At 37.5% G+C, this 16,611-nt stretch overlaps 1 protein-coding gene and 1 long non-coding RNA gene across 2 annotated transcripts in view; one reads left to right on the plus strand and one right to left on the minus strand.

Moving 5' to 3' along the window:
• LOC123635448 overlaps window positions 1–16,611 on the plus strand; it is a 96,919-nt gene that overhangs the window by 64,466 nt on the left and 15,842 nt on the right. The gene's annotated exons all lie outside the window — the stretch shown is intronic.
• The window catches only part of LOC123635445 (calcium-activated chloride channel regulator 2), a 30,363-nt gene that overhangs the window by 1,507 nt on the left and 12,245 nt on the right, over window positions 1–16,611 (minus strand). The window contains exons 7-13 of the mRNA XM_045547603.1: window positions 15,149–15,379; window positions 13,871–14,048; window positions 12,952–13,058; window positions 10,423–10,647; window positions 7,579–7,849; window positions 4,549–4,719; window positions 1,175–1,408 (exon numbers count right to left, since the gene is read on the minus strand). Coding sequence (XP_045403559.1) covers window positions 1,175–1,408; window positions 4,549–4,719; window positions 7,579–7,849; window positions 10,423–10,647; window positions 12,952–13,058; window positions 13,871–14,048; window positions 15,149–15,379 — 1,417 coding nt within the window. The remainder of the gene's footprint in view (window positions 1–1,174; window positions 1,409–4,548; window positions 4,720–7,578; window positions 7,850–10,422; window positions 10,648–12,951; window positions 13,059–13,870; window positions 14,049–15,148; window positions 15,380–16,611) is intronic.

Below are 16,611 nucleotides of genomic sequence, written 5' to 3' on the forward strand. Positions count from 1 at the left end.
AATGTGAAGGTTAAGTCACCTTGAGTAATTTTTCTAGTTTATTAGAAATGATTAATGAGAATAGCAACAAAAAGTTAAAATACCTAGGAATAAACATAATAAGAAATATGAATATGAGCAAAACTTTAGAACACTACATAAGGACTCATAGTAAAACCTGAACAAGAGGACTTATGTTTTTTGAAAAGCAAGATTCAGTACAATAAAGATGTAATTTTCCCTAAGTTATTTTGTAAATTTCATGTGATTCTATTAAAAATGCCTCTAGTTTATGCTTTAACTAGTCAAGCTTATTATAAAGTTCATATGGAAAGTAAATAATCAAAAATGGGCATATAAAGTCTAAAACATAGCAATGTGGAAGGACCAACCCTACCAGATATAAAAACACTATAATGCCTCAATTATTAAGACACTGTGGTACAGGTGCATAAATAGACTTATATACAAAAATAGGCCCAAATAAATTCAGGAATTTAGTATATGATTAAGGTGGAATTCAAATAAGTGGGGGGAAATAAAAAATTTCTTAATAAATAATGTTGTGACAATTGAGTAAAAATCTGGAAAAAAGATAATGTAGGAGGAAGCCTGCAAGTTAACATAAGCCTTAGAAAAAGGAAAGTAGAAGAATGTATGCCATTAATGTTTACCCATGCAAAGATAAGAAAGCCTTGAATCAGGGTATTGATCCCAGCCTTCTTAATAAAAATGATGGCCAGAAGTGGGAGAGAAAAATGCACCATGGTTTGCAAGAGTTATGGGAAATATTCCCCTAAACCTGACGTGTAAATATATGAACAAATATTCACTATCCAATTTTCAGAAAAGTAATTGCCTCCAGTATTGGAAAGCACATGCTCTGTAATACAGAACCCATTTCTGGTGAAAAGACTGCCATACTCCATACTCGTGGTATATATGGTCCTATCAAGGTTTCTGAATGATTAGTGTCAGTGAGTTAACCAGGACTTCTTTAATCCTGGGGCAGCTGACTCACTCTCCTTGCACTCTAAGATTTAAGGCTTTATCAGCAACTCAGAGCTTTTCATGACAACTCTATGAAGATTTTTCAGCTCTAAACCCCAAATCTAATTTCATCCAACTAACCCCTGACATAGTTATTAGAAATGCTATGTTGTGGAAAAATAGGTAATGAAATGAGCAAACCTACCTTGTCCCTGATCAAAGTCTTCTCCGGGTGCTGTCCAAGATAGGGTCAACTCCTCTTCCGCTTTTATAGCTTCCAGGTCAATAATTTTGCAGGGTGGAAACACATCAGTATGGAGGCCGGTTGGAACTCCCAAGACAGAAAAGGAGCCCCCTGAGCTTACTCGGCTAAAGCCCCACTTTTGCTCCTCCTCACTTCTGCCCACTGACTTCCTTGGGGCATTCATCTGAATGTTACCTGGGACACAAAAGAAAAGAATAGCCCAAACAACAAATTACAAATCTCCTGGATAGTTTGTTCTTGACAAATTATTAAGTGACTCTTTTAAACCATTTTTTTTTCTTTACTACATCTTTAGAATAGTAACTGGGTTTATTTATTCAATCATTCATTCATTCATCCATTCATTCAATAAATATTTGTTGAGGGCATACACTGTGCCAGTAATCATGGACAATATGGTATCCCTGATGGAATTTATAGTCATGTTAATCATATTGATAAACCTATTTACAAATTGTGATAAGTGTAAGAAGGCAAGAAGGCAGAATGCTATGAAAGAAAATAACAGGTCCATAATTTAGAGTGGTATCAAGGAAGTAACATTGAAAGGTCTCCTAAAGGTTGAGTAGGAGTCAAACAGGTAAAGAGTGGAAGGAAGAACATCCCAGAGAGAGGAAAAAGCTGGTGAAAAAGCCTGAGGTGCAGAAGAGCTTTCAAGTTAGAAAAATGAAATTAGAGAAAGGAGAGTAGTTTGAGATGAGGCAGGAGAGAAAAGTTCATGCAGGACCTCCTGGGCCAGTGCAGCAGTTTTAGATTTTAATGTTACATGCTGCAGGGAAGCAGGGGAGTGACATGCTTACATTTGATTCCTAACAGGTCACTCTGGCTGCTCAGTGGAGAATGAATTAAAGCACAGTCAGCAGCGAGGCCAGACAGTCATTCACTAGTCCAGGTGAGAGAAGATGGCAGCATGGAGTGGGTGATAGCGGTGGAGAAGAGGCAAGAGAGGCAGTTCAAGATGTATTTTGGAGACAAAATTGGCAAAAGCTAGTGATTATTTGAAAATGAAATGATGAAGAAGAGAAAATTGGTTAAAACAAAAAAAAAAGGTAGCCCGCAGGTTTCTAAAATGAGCAAGTTGGGAGGAGAAGCAGGCTAAGGAGAAAGAGACCAAAAATTAAGTTACAAGGTATGTGATTCCTATAAAACATCTACTTCAAGATGTTAATGAGCAAGTTAGATATGGATTTTAAGCTCAAAAATAAAAAAAAGGTTTTAGCTATATTTAACAATTTTGAAATTATGAATTTGGAGATTGTGGACATATATTATAGATGTTATTAAAGCCATGTGGATAAGTGAGATCATTTAATAATTTCAACTATAATGATAAGTCTTATATATCGAATGCCTACTATGTGCCAGGCATGGTTCTAAGTGCCTTACATGTATCAAATATTTAATTTTCCCAGCAAGGCCATGAGAAAGTTACAATTATCACCCCCATTTTTATAGATGATGAAAGGGAGAGACACGAAAGCTAGGTAACTTGCCCCAGATCACACAGCTAGTAAGTGGAGTAGGTGGGTTTCAAACCCAGGCAATGTGGCTCCAGAGGTAGAGTGAGACTGTGAGGACTGAGTTCTGAGAATTGCCCACATTTAGAAGTCTGGTAGAAAAAGAGAAGCTGGAAAAAGAGCCTGACAAAAAATTCCAGAGAATAAGAGGTAATCAAGAGAGTATGGTATCATGGAAATCAAGAAATAGCAAAGGAGAGATCCATGGACTATGTCAGATACTGCTGAAGTCAGGAAAAATGAGGACTAAAATGGGAGGTAGGCTGCAGATGCTGCTATATCTGGGGATTTGGTGGTGTGAAAATAGAACAGCTCTCAGCATTCAGCTCAAGGTCATCACCTGAAAATGAGCTGAAAAAGTAAATGTTACATATAGTAGGCATGCTTAGGGAAAGCTAACTTTCTCTTTTCTGTGCTCTTAAGAGCCTATATGAAGTACACAGATAAAAGCATAGTTGAACATTACTTTTCCAATCTCACTGTATACTAGATACTAATATCTGCATCCTTTAAACTCACATATTTTAAAAAGATACTCAGATGAGTCAGTAGCCTGCAAGCTCTTTGATCAGGTCTTATTCTACATGGTATCCCAAGTTCCTAGGACTAAGTCTGTCACCTGGTAGGCCTTCAAAAATGATACATATGAATAAAAGAGAGAATATCTATTTGGAAACAAACTGTTACATCTAGATACAAAATCATATCTATGCAATAAAACCATGTTACCTTGCAAATTGATTTGCATTACTATTCAAGTAATCCAAATTATTTTAAATACAAGTGAGAGTAAATTGTGTTCTAGGCAACACAAAAAAGATCAGGAGATGAAAATCCACTGTAGCACTTTGATTATTTCTAGTGAAAAGTACATACAGAACAAAAAGTATAGGATCATGTTATGGAATAATCCAAATGACTAGTTATAACTTCTAAAATACATGAATAATATTCATAAAGAATCTGCATTTTTAGAAATAAAAATGCTTAGAAACGTTTTCTTTTGAGACTGTTTTTAAAAACTATAGCATGACATATTTCTGTTTGTCTGTTATATTTTAACCACTGCTTCCTATCAGGAACTATTATAATGGTGTTTAAAAATATATGTGTTTTCTATTTATGTGGCCCTTTTATCTTGAAGGAAAACAGAACATCTTCAGGAATCACTCAGTTGTCTATAATATCCAAGCTTGTATTTATTCAGGAACTCATTTCCCATGTGGATTATTTGGAATATTTGCATCCTTCTTTCAACTGCTAACAACTTTTTGCCTCTTTCTCTTGCCTAAACCTCTGTAGAGGAAACACAGGAGTGGGAACTCAGAAAACTCAATAAATCTCTTTATTTGTTAGTAATTCCTAGGAAACAAGAAAGAGGTCAAAATAATGACTAAAATGAAAGTAGGTATAATCTGTGGGAATTACCTAAGGCCTTCCTGTTATCCACTACCATGAATCAATAAGGATTAAAGAGACAGTCAACAAATCATATGTTGACTTTATTCTTTTTTTTTTTTTTAAGACTAGTCAAGTGCAGTAGTGGGGAAGGGGGAAAGTAGTAGAACAAGGAGTTCAATCTGTAACTGACTGTGAACAATCAAGTGATAACTCACTACCTTCAGACCAGCCTATATATTGACTTTAATATAAAGGGTTTTGAAATTTCTTTTCTTTTTTACCTCTCTTTCTCTCTCTCTCTCTGCCTGATATACATACACACACATACAAACACATATACCCATCAGAGATATATACATGAAAAGATATTACTCAAATAACAGGGCTGATTCTTACCATTTGCTATGTAACCTGGTACATACATAGCATGACTCCCTGGAATAGAGTGGACGAGGGTCCTTATGCTGGGAGAGTGATTGGCGTGCACTTTCAAGCTATATCTACCATTTACAGCAAAGGAGAAAAAATACCTCGAGTAAATTCCATCATTTTTTATAACATCAGCACCTGTATATATAAAAAAAACTCAATGTCAACACTTGTCATAGTTTATTACTAATACTTAAGTCATTAAAAATAAGATTTACTCCCCTTATTCTTCCCACATTAGCATATATTATCATGGTCATACCTATTCTTTTGATATTCTCAGGTGATTAAAAACCCAATGGTTCCATAATTTCTCCCTATGATTTCTTAACCTCTGAGAAACTATTTTCTAAAGGCGAATGAGTTGTATCTGCTTCAATGTTAATAAAACACTTAATAATCACCTTTAAAGCTCTCATTTGTATCACTGAAAATAATATTAGTTTTTTATAGGAACCAAGCACATTCTTAAACACAGACTCTTTTGAGATAAAAGCTATTTTGTCCCCAGGAAATATATATATATGTGTATATATATATATATATGTTTATTTATATATATATTTATATATGCACACACATATTTTCTAACAATTTCAAGGATTTATGAACATTGTCAAGCCATTTGATTAAGAACCTCTGATAAAAACTTTGGTAGTTGTTAACATAATATGAAATTATTTAATTTCCTCATTAGAAGATACACGGAACAGTTGCTCTAGATTCTAAGGGGCTTGATGATCTGGACTTTGACAGAATTTGGCTCCATCCACTATGCCTTGCTTTGGGGGTATTCTGAAAGCTTGGCCAGTGCTACACTTCCTTCCTTTTGCATTAATCCTCAGAGAGCAGTTCAATTCCAAGCCAAGTCCATGACTGAATGGCAGGAAGGCCTAGACACTAGGGCAGCAGTGGGAGGTCCAGCTTAGCCCAAATGCAGATCACACTCACCATTCAAGTGCAGGTGGTCACACTGGGCAAGCAGCTTGTCCCATCCTAGAGGTGAATTCAGTTCTCACACCACACACTCAGCCCTGCACCCCAGCATTGTGTCATTGCTAAAGTGCCCTAGAATCCCCTTTTTTCCCTCTGCAGAGGCAGAGCTATTTAACATGAAAAAAGTAAAAGTATATTTAAATAAAATAAAAAGGGTTGAACATCTTACTATCAAGGTAGACTTACAAAAATTTTTTGTCTATTGGAAAGATATCAAACCCCGGTGTTTAGTGGTTTAATGACTAATAACGTCTATCTTTGTTGGGAAATAACAAAGGAAAATCTCTGCATATCACTGTCATCACAGCTACCTCTTTTAATCACTGAGGCAGAGAGAAATGGAGAAAGAATTTTGGCTTGGGAGTCAGCAGACTTGGTTTTAAGGTCTGGATCTGCCTCTTAGTAGCTGTGAAGCTTCATGTATCTGAGCCTCAGTTTTTTCATCTATAAAATGGAGGTAACTTATCTCAGAGGGTTGAGAGTTGTGAGGATTACTTGAGACTATGCATGAGAAAGTACATTTTAAGTTGTAAAGCATTTTATAAGTATAAATTTTATTATTCATTAATTTTACTTAGCATATAAATACTGTTTCCATTTTAAAAATATTAATAAGTATTAGACTACTTTGTACATGTATGTTAAGTAATGTGGGGGGAAAAACTAAATTTACACTTTGCTGCTTGAGTAGTATTTCTCATTATTTCATTCATTAGTGTATAAATTTAGACATCAAACAAATAAAATGGTTCTAGGGAATACATATAAAAGCCTATTGAACTGAATCAGGTACTTTTCCGTAAGAGCAGCATCTGTTCTCCAGGCCAGCCCACAGGCTGCGCAAGCAAGGGAGAAACATTCTACAAAGTGCATTTTTGAACCGTAAACAAAAAATGAGAGGTACGGCCATGGATAAGCAATCAGAGCATGAGAAGTTCATTTGGATCCACTCCAATAAGCAAAACAAGAAGACTTCTCTGGTATCCCTCTGAGGTGGACTTGAACCAAAATCCTTTGAATGAACTTTTGTTTCATAAATGTCATAGGCTATTGCCATGGCAAGATACTAATGGGCTGCCAAACCTAAGACTCTTGAAAAAAGATTAACTTGGAAACAACAGGGTGAAAGAATATAATTTTATGAGTAGATCAAACACTTAGGGCTGCCAACATAGACTCAAGGTCTATTGTCATTCTGAGAATTTAGTTTAGGAAAAGAACAGAACAGGAAACATGGAACAACAAAGGAGTTTGTTTTTAAAAGTAAAAAAAAAAAAAAAAATTAAAGAGAAATAGTCCAAGTGTTGCTGTTTGCCTGGCCAGATGCTGTGCTGTCTGTAATGTATAATGATGAGGCTCTGAACTCTGTGCAGAATGAGAGCTTTGAGGTAGGGTTTTGTTTTGTTTTACTTTATTTTCCCAGGGGTAGGGAAATCTCTATCCTGATTCCTCTGGGCTTGTGGGCCTGGTCTTCTTGGGACCAAATCACACATGTCAAAGACACTGGCTGTGCTAGAGATAGGCTGTGCCCTCTTGTCAGCCCAGCTACTCAGCCAAGGAATAGGCCAGGGTCGACTCATGGGTCACAAGTTCTATTTTCAATTTTTTCTTCACAACTGGGTCCAAAGGGGAAAAATGGGTTAACTGTCACTGCATCTCCCTTCTTGAGTTTTCATTTACTATTTTAACTGTGCAATCTGGTTCTTTCAGAGAATAGCACAACTGATGAGTCTTAGAGGAATATGGCTGTGTCATAAGGACATATAAGCCTGTTCCTGTGTGACCTCACTGAGCGGAGCCTCACAGGGACTCTTTTCCCAAGTCAGCCTGCAGTGACTCAGTTTGTCAGTGATTCTCTGAGAATTTGAGAATCTGATAAGATTGAATGAGAAAAATAATTGAATTGTAGGAATTTTACAAATAAGCTTAATATAGATACTATAGCATCATATCACCACAGCTCTTGAGAACATGAAAAATCAGAATGACATTCCTTGTTACCTGCTCCGTCATCCAGAAGTTTCAGAGTGACAGGATCTCCAGTCTCTGGCTCAATTGTGGCAGTTACAGTAGCATTAAGAATGGGGTAAAGCCCCTTTCTCACATTGGCATAAATCATCACGGGATGGGGAAAATGGGTGCTGTCTCTTTCCACAAAGGCCTCCACAGTGACTGGGGGCACAGCTGAGCTGGAGGCACGGGAGGTCACTGTCACTTTCAGGGCTTGCAGAGAATGGTGGGTATTGTTCAGTGTGTAAGTCCAGTGTCCTGGCTGCAAAACAAAGGCTTTTTGTTTTGTAAAGTGTGAAGGAAAAAAAAAAAATCAAACCTAATTTTAAAGCATACATCTAACCCCCTAGGGTTTTTTGCTCTTCTTTTGTTGATGTTGCAGTTTTTTAAAATATTACAAAAGGATGTCAGGAAAAGTAATATTGGTTAAGGGATGACTGAATTCATATTTACATGGCTTTCATGGTATAAACCAATTTTATTCTTAGGGAATTTTATGGATTTATTTGGGGTGGGGAAGGATACATTTTGATTCATAGTTTTAGAACATAATGATAAAAGTGTCCAGTTTCAAAGTACTTTTCAAATATTAATCTGAGCCTCTTTACCCAAAAGGAGATTAAATGTTTTTATTTATTTTCCTAACTGAGAAAATTAAATCAAATTAAGTGGACCATTATGATTTATGTGGACACCCTGGACTGCAAGGCAAGAACAGCCTTCTTTCCCTCCACTCCCCCTAAACTCCCATTCTCAGGAATCTCGAGCAACAAAAACCACATACACTGATAGGGATCAAGAAAAGGACCTACTAATTTTAATAGATCAGGATTATACAATGTCTATGTTAAGTAATTTATAAAAATACTGCTAAACACCATTCTCTTGCCTACCTAGACTACATGGGAGAAACCTACAAAAGAAAGTCTGAAAGAAAAAGGCTAAAATTACAATGTAGCAGAAACTTATCCTTTTGATTAAGTTCTACATGTATTGCTTTTCCCTAACTAGTACTCCTTATTAAACCCTGGAAATAACAGGGGGAGCACCACAGAGCAGGAGGAAGAACAGAAAAGCAGTGGGTAAGGTGTGACTCAGGTGGAGAGTTAAGATGCTCCACACCCTACCCAGCCTTTGTGTTCGAATTTTCCAGTGAAGTCATGATTCAAGCATCAGGATCTAGCTCTCTCTATATTCTTTCTTGAAATCATAGCATTAGTGTGCTATGCAGAATGAGGCCAGACCCTTCACATCAAAAAGTTCTCTTTGGGTGTAATAAATGCTTCAATATGGGGCACCTAATCCAGACTAAGGCAATAGGAACAAGAGGTAGGTAATGTGTCCCTGGCCCTTGTGCACAGGTGTGAAAAGAACATGATGACTTTGGAGAAAAGTTCAGTAGGAGCAGAGCATAGGATGTTTGAGAGAAGAGGTATGACGCAAGTTGGGCAGAAGCCAGAACATGAAGGGCCCAGTATGTGAAGTAACCACTTATACTTCATCCTGAAGCAGGAGACAGATTGATCAGAAGGATCACTCTGATAGAGGTGAAGAAAGGATGGGAGGGATGGCAATTCAGCATCAAGGAGGCCAGTTAACAGGCTGTCAACAGTGATAGGAGCGGGGGCCGGGGCGGTGTGTGACAAGGCACTGAATTCAGGCAGTGCAAGAGCGCATCTGATCAATCCACAGCCCTGCTTAGAACTTTCGTGGTTTCCTAGTACCTTCAGGATTCAAGCCCCTGTTCCCTTTATTGTCGTGCAGAGCCCTTGCTGACATGGCTCCTGTATTTGTCTAGCCTCATCACTCCCCTCTCCTTCCTTCACCTATATCCCCACCTTATGTGCTAAGTTCATCCCCATTAAACTACTCATAGTTGTATTAACAACCATGTTCTTTGTCTTGGAGACTTTCTCAATGCTGTTTCTTCTGCCCAGAATGTCATACACAATTTCTGGCCCCTTTATTCCTTATATTTCCATTTTGATGTCTTCACTTCCAGGAAGCATTCTCTTTCCCACCCTCTTGTATGCTCTGACAGTACCCTGTGGTTACTCCTACCATGACATTTTATTGTAAAGTAACTAGAACAAAGCCAGGCACAGTGGCTCATGGCTGTAATCCTAGCACTTTGGGAGGCTGAGGTGGGCGGATTGTTTGAGCTCAGGAGTTTGAGACCAGCCTGAGCAAGAGCGAGACCCCGTCTTTACTAAAAATAGAAAGAAATTATATGGACAGCCAAAAATATATATAGAAAAAAAAAATTAGCCGGGCATGGTGGCACATGCCTGTTGTCCCAGCTACTCGGGAGGCTGAGGCAGTAGGATTGCTTGAACCCAGGAGTTTGAGGTTGCTGTGAGCTAGGCTGACGCCACGGCACTCTAGCCCAGGCAACAGAGTGAGACTCTGTCTCAAAAAAAAAAAAAGAAAAAAGTAACTAGAACAAGACCAAACACATAGTAGGTACTCAAAAACACATGGATTACATGTATTCATATTACAAATTCTAGATAGGGATTTTTCTTAAGCCTATAGATGAGTATGTCTATAAGGATTATGTAAAGAAAGATGTAGGCTAGAAAAAAATTTTTGTACTACTAGTGGAAATACTAATTTACACTGTTGAAGTGATAAGCATTTGGTATCTAACATTTAAAGTTTTGAATGTACCTTAGTTGTTCCTCTTAAATTTTTGATATTAACAAAACTCTCTCAAATTTAAAGTTTTGATATATCAAAACAAATTTTTCTTTACACAATGCATTTAATCCTGTGATTCAATTGAAAGTCATATAGTTGGCTAAATGTCATTATGAACAAGCTCAAAACACCTACCTTAGCAGTTCCTGGAATCCAAAGGCTAGCTGTCCGAAGAGCTAGATTGGTGATAAAATTATTTGTGTAGTATTTTCTTCCATCAGGATCAAATAATACAATTTCAGGGAGACCACTGCTCTGCCATGTAACTAGGAAGATAGTGTCATTGCCCACACTGTTATCCACAGTCACGGTGTTTTTCAATTGATGGTGAGGTTTAACGTTTTCACTCATACTTTCTAGCTGTTAAAGAGAATATATGTAAGAGTTTTTGGCATATGAATAATCATTTCATCTTTTTCTTTACTTTTATGACAAAAATGAATTAAAGTAAAAATAATTCTGACACGTACTATCATTATATAAATAATTTTTCATATAAAAATACTTTGCCAAAGCAAAATATTGGTTATTATTTGAGTTTAGTAGGTATATTTCGTTATAGTTAAAGCAAGTGTCATTTCATTATGCTTTGCCAAGTGATTTTAACTGTTATATTATTTCTCATCCAAATCAACATTGGTCTCAGATCAGCAATTATAATAACACAGTTTTTGAAATTTTTACTTGCAAATGTGCTTAAATTTTATTAATTTGTATGTAATCTGTCCAAATACTTTTCCATATCTTAGTAAGAAAAAATGGGTTTGGGGAGGGTTTGGGAATATTTAAAACATCATTCAGCCATTCACAGTAAGACCTGCGCTTGCATGTATGGGCACACCTGTGTGTAACATGTACAGAGTGAATACATGTGCCTGGCACTGTGCTAAATGCTTCTCATATGTTATCTCACTTGTTCCTTATGAAAACCCTCTGATAAAAGCGTTATTGTTATCCACATTTTATAGATGAGATTTAGGCTTAGAGAAGTAATCTCCCCAATGTCCCATATCAAGGAAGTGGAATTGGGATAAAACCCAGGCGGACTGACATCAGAACCCCTGCATTTAATCGCTGTGTATGCACAATGGATACAAGTCTATAAATAACTTTGAAAATTTATTAACACTTTGTGAAAATTGCTCAAGCCTGGAAATCATATAAAATTATACTGGGGATGACAGCAAAGACATTGTGGATTATTTGTTCAATTTAAAGTGGTTGTGGACTGCTGACTACTGTGCCATGTTCTGTGCTGGACCGTGGGCTGCCGAAGGGGACGTAAACATAGTTCCTGATCATAGTTCCCGATGGCAGGACTAAGGGCATAGGAACAGCTAGGGGGAAGCTGCTGGGGGAATGCTAAGGCTAATTTGAACCCACGTGAATAATATTTTACATTATATTTGTTTTTTACTTTTTTAAACAGTTGTCTTTAGTCCATATTATTACAGAGGATATCATAAGTATAAAGATTATTGAATATTATCAGCAGAAGAACTGATTGTAGTCTAATTTGCAATAATATATTGTCATTTATGACTCACATTTTTTTACTTCTAATTGTGGAATTGTGGTCATTACCTTTACTATGTACATATAATCTCTATGTTAAACACATCCTAACAATAATTTACTGACTGCATTGTTCACATCAAGTCATAAACTTGGCAGGTTCACTTACCATCTGTGAGGAAACTACAGATGGGATTTTCTTCAGAACTATTCAGATACGCCCAAAATATCTTTTTTTTTTTTTTTTTTTTTTTGAGACAGAGTCTTGCTCTGTTGCTCGGGCTAGAGTGAGTGCCATGGCGTCAGCCTAGCTCACAGCAACCTCAAACTTCAGGGCTCAAGCAATCCTACTGCCTCAGCCTCCCAAGTAGCTGGGACTACAGGCATGCGCCACCATGCCCGGCTAATTTTTCTATATATATTTTTAGCTGTCCATATAATTTCTTTCTATTTTTAGTAGAGACAGGGTCTCGCTCTTGCTCAGGCTGGTCTCGAACTCCTGAGCTCAAACAATCCGCCCGCCTCGGCCTCCCAGAGTGCTAGGATTACAGGCATGAGCCACCGTGCCGGCTCCCAAAATATCTTTAAAGTACTTAAAAAGAAAAAAAGTTGGCCCTTTAAAACTGCTTGACTAGAGGAAGCTTTTGTGAACAAAAATCAAGTAAATTGTCGTAGTCGAAGAGATATTTAAAAATTTTTAGAATTTAATGAAATATTTGATACTCCTTATACAAGGGAGGAGGAGTTTCAAAGACGTTAAGCAAAAAAGTAAGATGGATTCTGATTTATGGAAAGTTATTATGGCACTAAAACTAAATACGCAGTTTCTTATTTTTCTTCTAGGCCTTATCTCCACCCTGCCCACACCTGCATTTTGAGCCACAGGAAGGAGCAAGCTCTGCTCACAGACCTTGAAAAGCTGAGGTAGCAATTGCAGACCAGGGCTCCTAGGGCTGAGAAGGACAGACGCTGGGTGAAAAGGAAGCCTGGCTCTGGTGAGGCCAAGAAGCTCATTGACAGCCTTCCACACGCAGGCTGTTACATATTCAAATAAGGTTAATGAGCAGTCAGCACAATTCATCTATTTCCCTTGCTTCCTTCTCCCATCCCACCCCGCATCTGTAAATACAACATTGAGAAAATTCTGACCTGAATACGTTGCTGAAAAATGTCTCCAGTTCCAGAGGAAATTCTACTGAAAGCATCAATCATGCTATTGGAGTTTGATTTATCTGGAACAAAGAACTTTAAACCTCCTGAAATACATGATTGGGATGTTAACTGTTAAAATAGATAAAATAAGACAAAAATAAAATGTTAGGCCTTTTCCAACAAACTTCTTTGCACTAGAGTGTTAGTTTTGGGGAAGGAGATGCTGTGCTTAACTTGCTTTGCATGACAGCCTATACAGCCACAGGGTACGCGGGCGCAGGCTAGTGGTTTCAGCTGTTCCACTCCCAGCTGTATTGTGAGGGCCTAGAACTCTGTCCAGCACATAAGAACTCAATATTTATTAACCAGTCTTGTAATTAAGGTAATTCCTAGATAATTTGGGTTAATTGCTATCTATTTACATTGCTATTTATTTTTATATTCAGAAAACATTATTTTAAAAAATAAATTCAATGAAACCTAAATTTCCATTGTCAAATCAGCATACTCAGTTTTTACTGAATATAAGGAATATATGATAAAATTATTCTATGCCTCATTTAGAACAAAAAAAGATATATATCTTACAATACGATGTGTGTCCTTATCATAGAAGTTAGTGCACTTAATCTTCAATATATTTTTTAGCTGAATGATTGTACATGCTCAGGCTGGTTTAACAAAGAAATTATAAAAATGTTATTTTCATTGGATGTATTTAATTGGGAATTTCTAGGGAAAATGTAAAAAAAAAATCAACAAAATTTTGACAGATAATAGCAATGAATTTTGTGTATTTTTAAGAAAACTTTTAACTTTTTCAATTAAGCCATATAATCTGAGTTTCATGGTTGTGCTTTGAATATTTCAGTTAAAAGGAAATGCTCTAAAAGATATGTTTTTAGAAATTTATTACCTGTACGATGTGATAATTCCTCCAGGTTTTGGACCACAGATGAACCTAGGGCAATGGAATGAATGGTCGAACCACTGTCCAGTACAGTGAGTAAGCAGTTGCTGATATGCTCATCGTCTCCACTGGTCACTAATATCATAACAGAGCCATAGGCTTTTCCATTCAGTTTTTCTACCACCTGAACACAGAGTATCAGTCATTTGGGAGGAGTTGTAGTGCACATTGTTTTACTGAGCAGAAAAGAATTCACCTCTCATTCCCAATTCCCCACCAGTGGGGCACACATCTCGTTGAGGTTCCCTGTAGCTCCCTAGACTCCGTGCCCATCCCCTCTCAGTCTTCACCTCATCCATCACAGCACGTGTCACCCAAAGGCTACTCCCAGTTTGCTTGTGGGCAGGGACTGTTCCTGTTTGAATCCCCAAGATATGCCCATAGTTTAGAATAGTGTCCATCATAGAGGATATGGGGTACATTAATGGGTGAGAGCCTTGACTCTGAGATCCAGGAAGTGACCAATGAAAGGGCCTAGAGCAGAGGTTCTCAACCTTCACTGCACATTGGAATCAGATGCGGAGCTTTAAAAATTTATAGTGGCTAAGCCACACCTCAGATCACTTAAGTCAGAATCTCTGGGGTGAGACCCAGGCATCAGTATTTTTAATCCCCAGGTGATTTCAATGGGTAGCCAAGGTTGAGAAACACTTACCTATAGGTATCAAGAACAGAAGCTGATGTGTCTTGTTTTGCTATCAGATGCCTGATGCGTGGCTGCATCCCAGATGCTAAATATAAACTTGTGCTGATTTAGATGAACTCTACCATTCCTGAAACATATCTCTGGCCTTACTTCATTCCCATATGTTTGAAGTCTAGTATTACTATAGGCAGAAGCTAGATATGTTGATTTTGACTAGAAAACCCAGAGGTAAAAATGGCCACAACTAGGACAGTCCCAGAATGGATAGAGACAGTTTAGAAAGTGCCCAGATGATATTTAAGTCCTCTAGTTTTGGCCATTGTATTCATTTATTTACTGATTCCTTCAACAAGCATTTATCAAGCAACTATTATAAATCAGACGCTTTGCTAGGCACAGGGAGTACAATGGTGAACAAGACATGGTTCCTGACTTTAAAGATAATCTATCACTACTCTGCTATTGTTGAGGCTGTTATGACCAACTGTCACAGATTGCCCCTAATCAGAAGAAATCTCATATATTAAATGAAGGAAAGGAAAGTGATGTTATCCAAGGCTTAGGAAGCTCTACCTTACCTCAAATCCCTTCTTAAGCCCTGAACAGATGCTGGCTTCTGCTCCAGCTGACACAGAGGTGGGCAGATATGAAACCAGCAGCTTTCGGTCATCATCACTGTTAATTTGGTGTAGCTGGGCTCTGATCTCTCCTTTGCTACTGAAACTTGCAATGCCCACAAAGGTATGGATTTCAACAATCTGCATCAAATAAAATTCTGCTGCTTGTTGCAGCCGAAGGAGTCTGTCAGCCTATGTCCCAAAAAGGAAAAAGGAAGATAACAACATTTGGTTGGTAGACAAAAGTATGACCAAGTAACTTATTAGCAAACAAACTTCTCTGCTACTTCTTTAGAGATGTTGGATTATAAGTTTTTGAGTTGTAAAGAGTGACATAATATTAGAATAGTATTAGATTAATTGCAGGCTCAAAAATGCAATGATTTGGGGGGAAGGGGGAGTAGTTTGGAACGATGCCCCCAACAAGCTGTTCATAATTTACTACTCTCTAAGAACAAATATCCCCACTATTTCTCTCCAACCCAGAATTCAGAGATCTGAGAAACCAATTGAAACTAGGTTTGTAACTGCTTCTTTTAAAATTCAGTCTGGGTAAAAGGAAACATTGCAAAGAGACCTTGTGGTAGAGAAGAGGGAGTATCTGTCTTACAATATCCTCTGTTATGGTGGTCATCTTAAACTGTTCACTTAATCTGTATGGTGGGGATAATATCTTTCTTGTTTATTAAATTAGAATTGCTATGAGGATCAACTAAGATATGTATGTGATGGTATAGTTATACCATGAAGTACTAACCAAATATAAAGTAATATTAGTGACCAGGCTTAGGCAAGTGATGCTACTGATTAATGCACTAGAGTCACTTATTCTGAAGGCTGTGGGAAAAGAGAAAGGAACAGCCAGCTGAGCTTCAGTGACCACCTATTCAGCAATGACTGTGATTTCTATCTCCAACCCAGACATCTCCCTTAATATCTGGACCTGCATTTCACACTTCTTAAGACACATCACCAATTTAATGTCCCACAGGTACCTCAAATTCTACATACTTTGAATTCATTGCCTATCTTGAATGTAGTTTCTCTTACAATATTGGAAGGTAAGTTTGTAAAGAGGATAAAATAAAGACTTTGAACCCTGCCTTCAACCTTTGCTAATTATGTGACCATGGAAAAATTACTTCCTTTTTTTACTTCAGTTTGCTCATCTGCAAAATGGATGCTGAGTAAGCACACAGAATATAATAGCTATTGCCACTATCATGGTCATCAAATCATCATTGCCAATCAGGATCTCTACTCCCCCTAGTTAAGCCAGAAACCGAGACTCTGTTTTACCACTCCTCTGTTACTAGGTCCCATAACATTGAATCGGTCCTATCAATTCAAAATCTTAAATTTCTCTCAAATCCGTATCATGCCTCTATCCCATCTGCCACTTCTCAGATCCACCCGGTGTTAGT

This window comes from Lemur catta, chromosome 3, assembly GCF_020740605.2.
Source record: "Lemur catta isolate mLemCat1 chromosome 3, mLemCat1.pri, whole genome shotgun sequence".
Lineage (NCBI taxonomy): Eukaryota > Metazoa > Chordata > Mammalia > Primates > Lemuridae > Lemur > Lemur catta.